At 42.0% G+C, this 11,907-nt stretch overlaps 1 protein-coding gene across 2 annotated transcripts in view; it reads right to left on the bottom strand.

The window, feature by feature from the left end:
- Positions 1–450: 450 nt before the first annotated feature.
- The window catches only part of mrpl11 (mitochondrial ribosomal protein L11), a 35,920-nt gene continuing 24,463 nt past the window's right edge, over positions 451–11,907 (bottom strand). The window contains exons 3-6 of one of the 2 annotated variants that reach the window (XM_046406317.1): positions 8,284–8,379; positions 3,127–3,220; positions 2,598–2,757; positions 451–701 (exon numbers count right to left, since the gene is read on the bottom strand). In XM_046406317.1, coding sequence (XP_046262273.1) covers positions 584–701; positions 2,598–2,757; positions 3,127–3,220; positions 8,284–8,379 — 468 coding nt within the window. In that variant the 3' untranslated portion in view covers positions 451–583. The remainder of the gene's footprint in view (positions 702–2,597; positions 2,758–3,126; positions 3,221–8,283; positions 8,380–11,907) is intronic. The other variant, XM_046406318.1, reaches the window with a different exon arrangement.

Genomic DNA, 11,907 nt, shown 5'->3' with positions numbered 1-11,907 from the left:
CTCACTAAGCTTCAGCATTAACCCTTTAAATGTGTTCAAAAAATTGTGTTAGAAAGTCAATAAACAATAATCGAGTTATCAACCTGCCGTGAGTCTGTATTATTATTATTATTGCGGTAAGTCATGTGACAAGCTCTTCCGATCACAGATTGATAAGACACATGCATTCGAGAAACCATCTGCGCAACCTGACAAAAATCCAAATCGCTTCCAGAAGTGTTAATAATAGATAATAACATCAAAGAGACATGCACAAATCCTTCCAAGACAGAGCAATTACAGCTCCATTAGCTCAGCTCAGAGGAAACGAAACACTTGGGGTCATAAATATTTTCCAAATTGAGAGGAGGTTTTCGTTGCCAAAATGCAAGTAAAATCTCTTAAATCGGTTATTTACTGTAAAGAGATATCTTAATAAGTGATGTGAATAAGGACACAAGGGAAAAAAAATGAAATAACAACAGTTTATTCGGATCACACACACATGACATTAATAGTTACTTTTGCATGAACGTAGTTTATGTTTTCAGTAAAAACAGGAATGGTGTGGGGGGTGGGGGTTAACATCAGCCGTTGGAGGTCTTCATTTCTTTTTGCCAGACCAAGATTCAGATGCAGCAGCTGCAGCTGCTGCTGCAGCATCAGCTTTCAACTTCTCCTCTCTCTGCTCCAGGAAGACTTTGTACTCATCAGCTGGGAGACTGAAGACGAGGAGGGAGAAAGAAGAGAAAAAATTAGATTCAGTCGCCCCAAGCTATGACTTCCTGTTGCACAAAAACCTCTACAGTAACACATAAAAACTGTTCAAATGGCGGATTTCCTTGTATTCCCACATCATTTTGCAGTTTGGTGATTTAAAATGAAATTTTAAAACTCTCTCTGGTTTCGGTACCCCAGAAGCACAGAGCGACGTCTTCTTTCTGGACTCACCACAGTGCAGCTGCGCTCAACCGCCATCCAGAGAGAAATCCATTGTAAGAGAGGCGGAGATACCAATTTCTCAACCGACAGTACTCTCAATAAATCATAATGCTCTGCATTCGCAATACATGTTAAGCTTTAAGTAAGGGGCAGAAGAGGATTCTGGGAAAAGTGCAATATCATTAACTACAGGAGAAATAGATGTGGCAGGCGGAGGGAGTGCGACTGTGGAAGCATACTGAAATAAAACAGTTCAGAGCAAAATAAATCGAATGCTGGTCATGTAACAAGTCTTTAATATTTGAAAGCATTAACATAAAAACAGGTGGAATTCAAAACGTAAAGCACCTCGCAGGTAAGCAAGTAAGTCGACGGGAGTGGAGGGATGTCAAAAACATTCTGATACTCAAAAGCAAAACCATCCAAATCCATACCGACTGTACACAGAATTTACTGCATAGTGTGTCTTAGTACAGGCCTGTTGTTCTTTGCATTTTGTGTGCGAAAAAAGTCAACATACTTAACAGTTTAATACAAACAGGACATGATGCAACATACCCACCGCAGCACGTCAATCAAAACACTGATTTTGGATTGTCACCGCCGATTCAACCGCACAGACGGACAACTACATCATTTTCAAAGAGTTTGGTAGTAATTTTATCATGTTCTGAAGTGTTCAGAAGGCTGTTTCACCATCATTTAGATTCTGGTTTAATTTTCTGCAGCTGTGAGCAGCTCTGTGAATGCCTTTGTTGACTGTGACAGAGTACACAACAGTCAAAAATCAAAGGTTTTTTTTAGTATGCATACTGACTTATGAATTTAATTAACAGTGTGGACAAGAGTACATACTCAAAACATGCTCAGATTACTGTGAAACAGGATCACAGCTACAGTGTCAGAATTCTGTTCATTCATCTATCTTTAAAGTTTTTGCCTTTATTGGATGGGTCACATTTTAGCTACACACAGGAGACATGGCAGAGGATAACATGTTGCAAAAGTCTGTGGCTCCTGTTGTTGCTGCACGACACTGCTTGCTATCATAAGTTGCTTGAGTTATTACTAATGCTATTTTGCAGACATTCTGTATCCGACGTGGGCTGCAAAGTATATCGCAGGAGTCTGTAACAACATATTATACAATTATCTATAATATATTATATTAAGGATCCACTGCAAGGGTTCTTGGGATGATGTGTCACATGTTATACTCAAGTGGCTCCAAGTGCTCCATAAAGACTGCTGTAAAGGACCGAGAATGTGCGCAGGAGCATAAACAGATAAAATGTGACTGCGTGCTTTGACTTGATGTTTTCCTGCCAGGCCATTTTATTGATTTGCATTTGATTATACAGTGAAGTTACTGCAGAAGTTCATACCACTGTGGCTGCTGTGGCTGCTTTACTATTACTGGCCACCTAGTGGTCATTAGGAGGCACAGCAGCATCTACAGATGACACCAGGATCGCTAACTTGCTGCTGCTTTGCAACACTGCAGAAATATGTTTGAAGCTTTATATTTGTGACACAGTGTGTGTGTTCCTTTCAACTACATAAACAACAGAATAACATGATGACAGTGCTGCTAACATACGCAGAGGTCGGGTTCATGGCATCTGAGGTCATAACAATGAAACCACGAGTACACTGAGCGCAAAATGAACACTTACTCATAGACAATCTTGATGCCCAGAGAACGGGCCGAGCCGATGATGCTTTTGACGACGTTTTCAAGGGAGGTGTTCCTTACTTTGAAGCACTCGTCCTGGGCTTTCACCTGGGCAATCTCATACACTGCCCTCACAGACACCATCCCCGCTATCTCGTGGCCTTGATACGCAAAAGAGATTTCAGAGTGTGAATGCAGAACACAAAGAGGGAAAAATTCAATAAATGCAACGGCAGAAAATTTTGACAAGGAACAAGACAAAGACGGTGCAGAGGTGGTATCAAAAGTCAAGAGCTGAAACGAGGCTGGGCAAAGCTTGGGGAAAGTTAAGGCAGAAATTCATAATTCTCTTTTCTGAAAACACCACCTTTGCCACTTCCTTCCTCTGCTGCAGTTCCCCCACGTCATGAATATAACATCAATCACAGCAAAAGCTCAAAACCCGAGCCCAGGGAGAAACGTGTGTCCGTTACAGGATGGGCTCCGTGTGTGAAAGCTGCAGGGAGAGCACATACATCAACACATCTCACCTGTCTGTCCGGCCCCCTTCGCGATGCCCGCTGCTTGCTTGAGAAAGTAAGACACCGTGGGCTGGCCGATCTTCAGGTCATAGGTTCTGTCAGGCTGAGCAGAAAAGATTTCAAATTAAAATCTGTGGTCAAAGGTGGGCATGTGAACATGAGCTTTCTTTTTTTTTTTTTTATCTCAGACGGAAACAGGACTTAAAATACTGAGGTCATGATTCTCTTACACCACCACCCAGAAGAAAGTCAAGCTTAGACACATACTCTTTTTCCACACTTTCCCCCCCCATTCATTCAATGAACAGTTTTGCTGAGCACTGCTCTTTAACTGAATGGGTCCTTGATTTTCAGACGGGCAGACAAAAGCGTGCTCATCATTTCTAGCCGACGACTAACTGAAATGACAACCGCTGCTAGCGGGTTTTATCAGCTGTTTCAGTTGACTAGTTAAGCTAAAGTTAGCTAGCTCTATCGAAGACGCCTCTTAGGCCGACTTTGTAATGCTTACAGCTGACACTAGTCTTTTAAAAGGGGTTGTGAATATGGACTTGATGGCTACATGACTCTGTCTAAAGCTGCATTTTTCAGCCAAAAAAGTCTTCATCCTCCACAGCTGATAACCCATGTAGAAGACGTAAAGAAACAGCAATGTTCTTGTATTGCTGTGTAAAGCTAGTTCATCCTGTGTTACAAATATGATGAGGGTAAATGTAAGATCAAAGTGTAATTTTATCTAATTCATTCATTTTCATCCTAATACAATAAATTCTGTTTGGCTACTTGTCCTAAATGGCCTAGAGGTTGGAGAAGTGGCTTGTGATTGGAGGGTCACTGGTTCGATTCCCCCACCGGACGGGCAGGAAAAATTTGGGAAATTTTGGAGTGATTAATGAGACAAATGCTCCATTAGCCAGCTGATGTACCCTTGAGTAAGGCACTTAACCCTCAATTTGCTCCCCAGGAGCATGTAATTTGCTGGGTGTTGCATGTGTGTTCAACCAAGGATGGGTTAAACGCAGAAGACAAATTCAATGTGTGTATGTAAAAATGTATATACTGCCAATAAAGCTGATTCTTCTTTGACTGGAAGAACATACAGAGCAGCTAATGTTAGCCTAAACTTTGGCTCAGGTCACTGCTGTAGATAGTAAGCTAGTTAGCAAGACATGCTAACAGCGGCAGCTCATGTCAAAGCAGACAAACATAATATTTCATATTTCTGTACACTCTTGCACTTTGCATAAACAAAATGACAGAACATCTCAAATTCTTTACATGTTGATCATCGCTCTCACTACGTCCCCATTCACACGGCTTCATTACGCCAAGAAACCCAAAGCTCAACATGCCTGCTGTGACTGGTTTTAGTTCAATTAAACTATTTAACATCCGAATTGATTGTTTTAAAAGCAGCCACCAAACCACTGGAAAAACACTACATTTCATACAGCAGTCAGGGTCTACAAATGCAGCGTATCGCAGGTCTGCTGCTGTGATTCTTCCACTCCTACAGGACAATATCTATAACTGATCATTTATTTACTCTTAATGTTTGCACTACTACACAAAATGTCAGACACTTTATTTTCCCACCTGTGAAATGTTTTCACCTCACAATGCAATATTCCTACGGCAGATGCAAAAACAGTGAATCTTCATGATAATCACGATGGTTGGAGAACTTCGTCCCCCGCCACATCGATTTTATATGATGATATCTTTTTTCTGTACGTGTAATATAACCTTGTAATTTTTTTTTTTAAATAATCTGTCTTTATAGTCTAATGAATAAATTTCCCCTCAGGGGTCAATAAAGTTTCAACTGATCTTATCTTATATTCATCTTTAAATTTAATAAACGGATAACTTTGCTTTTGCTCACAACCCCTGAACTTTTAATGTGAATATCATCAGAATCAGCATTCAAAAGCAATGTTGACAGAAATGTGTCCTCTTTGTTGTCCTCTATGGCAGCTACGGCCCTGAAACTGCAAAAATAAATAAATAAATTAAAAAAAAATTTAAAAGGCTTTATAATTGAGGCTATGTGATTAAAGCTAATATGAATGTATATCGACACCGGTCTTTCTCGGGGTCATCAGTGAATCGTTCCCTCTTGTCTGTTTAAGGTTCCACGTTAATCAGGAGCACCTGCTTTTTCTTTCATGCCTCTCAGATTCAAAAGGTCCTCCCACCATTTGTTTCACACCTCGAGCTTAACTGCCGACTTCAATGTTCAATTCAAAAGCTACTCTAACAGAATCAAAAAAAAAAATACTTCCCCCACATCTAAAAAAAACAAAAAAACAAAGTAAATTATCAATTACAGCTGACAGACTGGACATTTAAGCTGTTGAATGTGTTAACTGGACAATAATGTATGATTAATAATGTTAATAATTAATGATGAATAATAAATTAATAATAATAAATTAATAATTAATGATGAATAATGTAACTGGACAAACATGTATTATTGCAGGTCTGGTGTGACCAGACCATAGTAATAATTGTGCAATAATCCTTACTCATGCCTACATACTTAGTCCCTGAAACAAATCTGTACGATAATTAATCCATCTACTAATCATACCTTGAGGGACTCTAGTGTAAAAAGTCTTTTTCTTTTCTGTACTGTGTACAGCTGCAGGTACTTGTTTCCTGTGTATTTATTCTTTTGGAATGCACATCCTTCCTTTATCCTTGCATGCTTTGCTCCCTCTATATCCTGTTTGCTGCTGTAACACTGTAATTTCCCAGTTATGGGACTAACAAAGGATTATCTTATCTTATCTTATCTTTTGTCTTTTATTTGTAACAGCTCATATTAACACTGAAATTTAATCCTGCATTAACTGTTGTGGGATTTTTTTTTTGGCCACATTGGGGCAGCACAACTAGCTGTGAATATACCACTGATATATTATCACTCTATTAAGATGATAGTCGATTATTCTTTTATCGCTGTCGCTGGAAACATTGCTGATGAGAGCACTGACAGTGAACCACGGAGGAGGCTGTAAAGCTCTGCAGAGCTGGTTGACAATTCCGATAATTGATCAGTGATCGTGTTAAATAAGACAGAATAATGGAAACGGAAATAATCTCAGCAGTTTGCATGAAGTGTTTGGATTATTTTGCGTCTTCTGCCGTGTGCCTCTGCATGTCTGCTCTCCAGCCTTACTCACTCGTCCTTTTCATCCTCCCCTCAGGACCAAAATAAAAATAATCTCTTTAGCCTCAGTGTGTTATTCTGATCCTTTCCTCTAAATTCAGATTCATTCCCTGGCCTAAGACTTTTGTTTATTAAAACCTGACATATAAAGCCAATCAATAAATCATCTGGGGAAAGTTTACTTTGGATTATCTGTTATCTGTCACACAGAAAAATGAAATAAAAAAGGAACACGGGGACATAAACTGTAGGCTGAACTGAGAAGATAGCACAGAGCGGGTGATTTATCATCTGAGTCTTGTTATCAACCAGTAGTGACCTTTCAGCAGAGAAAACAAAAAAAATTTTCTCAGTTGCAAAGCTCCAAGTCGCTGTTGTTTCCTCCTCCTACATCTTTCTAAACACAAACATTTACCGCCCCGGGTTTTGTGACGGGCCAAAAGAAGCACTTAAGGAGTTTGACACTTTGAATTTTCATGCCAAGACGTGGGTGACGTGATTATGTTATTATTATTTTTTTTTTACCTGTTCAAAGCTCTCAAACTCATCAGTGCACTGCTTCACATGTCACAGCAGGAAACTCACAGGTGTATCATTAAGGATGGCTGCATTCCATTCAGAAGAGGACCGACTGTGCACGCTGGCTCCCTGTCACTTAATAGAACTCAGCCGCTCTTATCCTTAAAGTCAGTCTGTCACTTTTATCCAGACTGAAATATCTCGACAATCACTGGATTATATATACATTATACTATTAGACAGCCATGAAATTTGGCTCGGACATTCACGTGACCCTCAGGATGAATTGTAATAACTTGCCATGACTTTCTAATGCCAATCAAAATTTTAATCTGTCTAATATATGGTCTATGATTAATATGTTCAGTATTAATGGTGTTTCCATCAGCCTCAGCTGTACTTTATGTTCAGTGCTAATTAAACATCAGAACGTTAGCATGCTGACATTAGCATTTCACTGAAAGTGCCGCTGTGACTAAGTGCGGCCTCAGAGAGCCGCAGGCATGGCTGTAGACATTTAATTTTGTTACATGACTTGTTTGTGTGTGAATTAAACAAATGAGATGCATAATGTTAATTAGTGCTGGTAGCCTGAATTTTTTTTTTTAACTCTGGACAGAGCCAGGCGAGCTGTTGCCCCCGTTTCAAGTCTTTATGCTAAGCTAATTGCCTACTGGCTCTAGTGGCTTTCTCCACACACAGACATGAGTGGTATCGATCCTCTCATCTAACTCCCTACAAGAAAGCGAATAAGCGGATTTCCCAAAATGTCAAACAGTTGCCCTAAAATAAGATGAAAGGGAGTGTGAGATGTGCTCAAAACTACAGACAGGCCTGAGGTGAAAGCTGGGCGGAAAAACAGTCTCAGAGGGTAAGACATGTGACATGAACATCTTAATAAATACACACATAGTATATACATAGTGTGGTGCGTGCAGAACAAGCACAGCACTGAACACCACCAACAGATGGCAACGATGGGCAGCGGCGAGGCCCCAGATGTGACGGCAGAGCTGTTGCTGGATATTGCATGTCAAAATAAATTCATGCCTTTTAAAGGATTAGACTTCCCTCCCTTACATCACAAACCTCATTACAACACACACGTATTCAGCAGAAAAGGATGCAGCTCCTGATTTGAAACAACACACACAGGGGTGGTGTCTCGGGTGGTGTTCGGAGTCGAACAATATGGGATGGTGTAAGATAAAAACTACAAGCTCATAACACCTCTTTTCTGGGTAATTCACATTTCTTGCGTCCATTTAATGCTTCTTGACTTCAAGTTCCTCTGGGCATTGCTTCATTAATGAATGCAAATGGGAAAGGCTTACTTCAGTGGTAGAGTATGAATAATGGAAGTGCTCTGGTAATGTTATGCAGCTAGTGGAATTAACCACAATCGTGGGAGGGAGTGGTGTTAAGTGTACAGGGTCACCGATGGGTTACAGAGACCCACCGAGACGCACCTTCACATGGATCTTGATGGGGAGAGGGATTCCTTCCTTCAGGTCTTTGGTTTTCTCATTGAAGTCCTTGCAGAACTGCCCGATGGGGATTCCTCTCTGGATGGGAAAGGAGGGACATAAACATGGAAAAATGAAGCACCATCATTTTAAAATGCACGAGAAGTCTGAGCTCACAAACATTCAAACGTCACCCGTGTCACACTGTGCTGCCAGAATACAGACGCTGCCGTCAGTCAATCAATCACAAAACGTCAGAGGTCTGACTGTATTTTCATCCATGAATGGTTCATGTGACCGACAGAGCGCGAGTGTTGACGTGTGATAACATTTTGACATATTTTTACACTCCATACTGGTTATTCTTGTTAGTCATACTGAAATGCATCTCTGTTTGTGTGCAAGTGTGTGCGCAGGCCTCTGTTGTTCCAGATAGAGTGTTTGTTTGTGTTTGTGTGTGTGTGTGTGTGTGTGTGTGTGTCACTCGAGCTATGACTGAATGCATGTTGGTGCTCACAGCCAGAGAAACCCAGTGATGAATGAGTCTCCCATTTTCCAGCCCCTGCAAGGCCAACCGGAGCGAAAGCGAAATGGATGGACGACATTAAGTTAACACCCGGCCAACGCTGCTCTTTTGCGCCATTCCTCTTTGGAGCTGAATTCTGTAGCGAAGACTAATAAAGAATCTAATTATCACTGCTGAAATTTATACTGACCTTCACTCGTCAGCCTTCCCAAAGGCAACACACCGATTGAAATGTTCATTTCGAAAATGAGGGGAAGAAAAGAAAGTGATTTTATGCAGTTTAATGTGGTGAGCTTCCATTGTTTCATGGCAGAGCAGAGCACAGCTTTCACATTCTAATAATGAATCTGATGAAAAGTCAGTCATCCTGAGACGTTTGCCACTGACGTGCGCGGAAGGCATTTATTTGAACTTAAGGGAGCATTAAGTTCTCTGAACATCATTTCCGCTGAAGCCTTTGTAAGCATCTGATGAATCAGTCGCTCTGCGCAGGCCCGTCACTTCATTAGTGTCCAAAATGCTTCTCATTACTCTCCGGTGTTTCTGTGCATCTGCTGACACAATAACAATAAAGTGATTGAAATTTCAACACATCACATCACGAGTCAAGGCAGGTTATTGTTTCAGAGCTGATGGGTGCTATTTGCATTACAATATCCAATTAATGAAATGAAACACAGCTACGTCCCCAGAGCCCTCGCTAAGCTCTACCTTTCCTCCCCTTCTGTGCTTATTAATAGTAATCCCATGTCAACCTCACTACCTTCTACCTGCGCCCTTCCCTCCCTCCAAACCCCATAAAACAACATAGCAAGGGTAAACAAGCAGGGAGGGAGCAATGAAGGAAAGTCTAATTAAATATGGATTAGTATAAAGGCTGTGATGTTGGGTATGAGTCAAAGCGAAACCCTCGGGCTCTGCCTCACACACTCAGCTCCTCGGTCCTTTCCTTCTGTTCAGACCATGTCAGATAACGATCTCTCCCACCACCGCAGATGGACCTTTCATGCCACACAATGCCATGAAAGGGCCTCCCCGACCAGCCAGAGAAAATGGCCGATGCTTCTAAAATGTGCTTAAGCATGGATGGCGAGACATTATGCAGACAGGATGAGCAACTCCTCCAAAGACAGACAGAGGCCTCCCTGACCAGACAGTCTGTGCTAAAAGGGGGGGGCTTGAGCAAACACAAATAAAAGGCTAAAGAGAGGCAAATAAGAAAGAAGACGAGAGACATGGCTTAGTTGTGGACAGCAGACTGTTTGCCCTGACTTCAGCACACAATTAAGTATGAGCAAAAGATAGGTAATCATATTTTAATTAAGCTGTTCCGCAAGGGTCTAAGCATCTCGGCTCCTGGAAATCACAGTATGAGCAAGTTTTATTTTGGCCTCGGGCTATTTAAATAGTTTAACTGCAGTAATTATTGCAAATTGAATTTGCAATTGAAATTGGTAATTTCAATCACAGTCTTTACATGTGACAGAGGGCTGGTGTGCCATGACAGCAAGTTTTATCAAGGTTGGCTCCTCCAACTTCACGTGACATTTATCATAGAGAGAAAGAGAAAGAGAAAGAGAAAGAAAGAGCGAGAGAGAGAGAGAGAGAGAGAGAGAGAGAGTGAGAGAGAACTAGAACAGTAACATTCATGCCCTGGCCAAATCGCTAACCCCGCTCACTGCATCTGAGCATCTAATCATCCTCGAGTCCGAGCTGCTGGATAAATCCTCTCTCTTCCACCATGACTGATTAGAGCCGGGTGTTCTCCAGAATAAAATGGCTGCAGCCCATCACCCAAGGCGGGGCCTTCCGTGCCGGCCGAGGACATTCAGCCGCACATCATCAAAGACTTCTGAGATCCTGGGCACCGGGATTAAATGCTAATCTACGAAGATATTTCTCGCCGTCAAATCCAGCAGCGACAGTGGTGAGTAATTGCTACACGATCCATTCGAGATGAGCACAGCAGAGTCTTATTACTCATAATTATGGGAGCAATTAGGCATTTGCAATTAAAATCTGAGAAATGTCCATTCGATTTGACCCTTCTACCATATTCTCTGCAGTCTTTTTCTGACACTTCCTCCATGTTAATGTGATTGGCCTTTCAGCTTCACTAACTCTTTTTAACAAGATGTAGCACTGGTGTGGCAGGATGGTGTGTGTGTGTGTGTGTGGATGGATGGATGGAGGAGAGACAGGGCTTGGAGAGAGTGAGACAGAGAGAGAGACAGCTGAGGTGTATTAAAGTTGTCAGAATGTGGTCAGTGATTGTGGTGAGTGTTTGAACAATGACTGGAGGCTTTGTTTGACAGAGGTGGACGGCAGAGAGAGAAGTAAAGCAAAGGCAGCGGGAGGTCCTCATGAATATTGTCGAGTGTGTGTGTGTGTGTGTGTGTGTGTGTGTGTGTGTGAATGAGTGTGTATGTTTATGTATGACTACTTCGGCCTCATTTCAATCTGACAAGACCATCAGCTCAAGAGTGGATATGTGTGCATATTAAGCTGCTAGGGACTGCTGACGGTGTTCTCTGTATGTGGTCGCAGGTGTCTCTGCGTCCGAGAGAACAGAGGAAAAACAGAAATGAGGGGAGAGAGGAAGAGATGGAGGTAGATGACAAAGGGAGAGGGAGAGCAGGTCAAGAGAACTATTGTGCTCATGGAAGCGTGGCAAACACGGAGATAAAGGACACGGACACAGGATAAGGCCTTGGGTCAGGAGCCAGAATTAACTGCCCCTGGCACACAAGGCCTCTAGATAAATTGCCCCAGGCAGTTCGACCCAGAGGAGGGCTGCGATGCGGGGACGAAGGTGTTACAGTAGAGAGAGGCTGGTGGGAGGCGAGGTTAATTAAACTCTTCAGTGTGAAACACACTCATTCATTACCTTCATTACCTTGTTCATTTAATCCTCTCCGCTGTTGGCATTTTATCACGTCCAGCCCCGTTGTCGCGTCATACAGCTGATTAGGTTTCATGTTGAGCCCTCAGCTGCAGAAGTAGCAACAGAGTGAGCGGCTGAGCAGCAGGTCAGTTTAGGTCTAACCTACCCAGCTGCACACGGCGAGGAGCACAAACCAAATTGAGTTCATGCTGGACAT

Source organism: Scatophagus argus, chromosome 12 (genome assembly GCF_020382885.2).
Source record: "Scatophagus argus isolate fScaArg1 chromosome 12, fScaArg1.pri, whole genome shotgun sequence".
In the NCBI taxonomy this organism is placed as follows: Eukaryota; Metazoa; Chordata; class Actinopteri; family Scatophagidae; genus Scatophagus; species Scatophagus argus.
The sequence above is the reverse complement of the archived record's forward strand: the minus strand, read 5'-3'. Positions and strand labels throughout refer to the sequence as shown.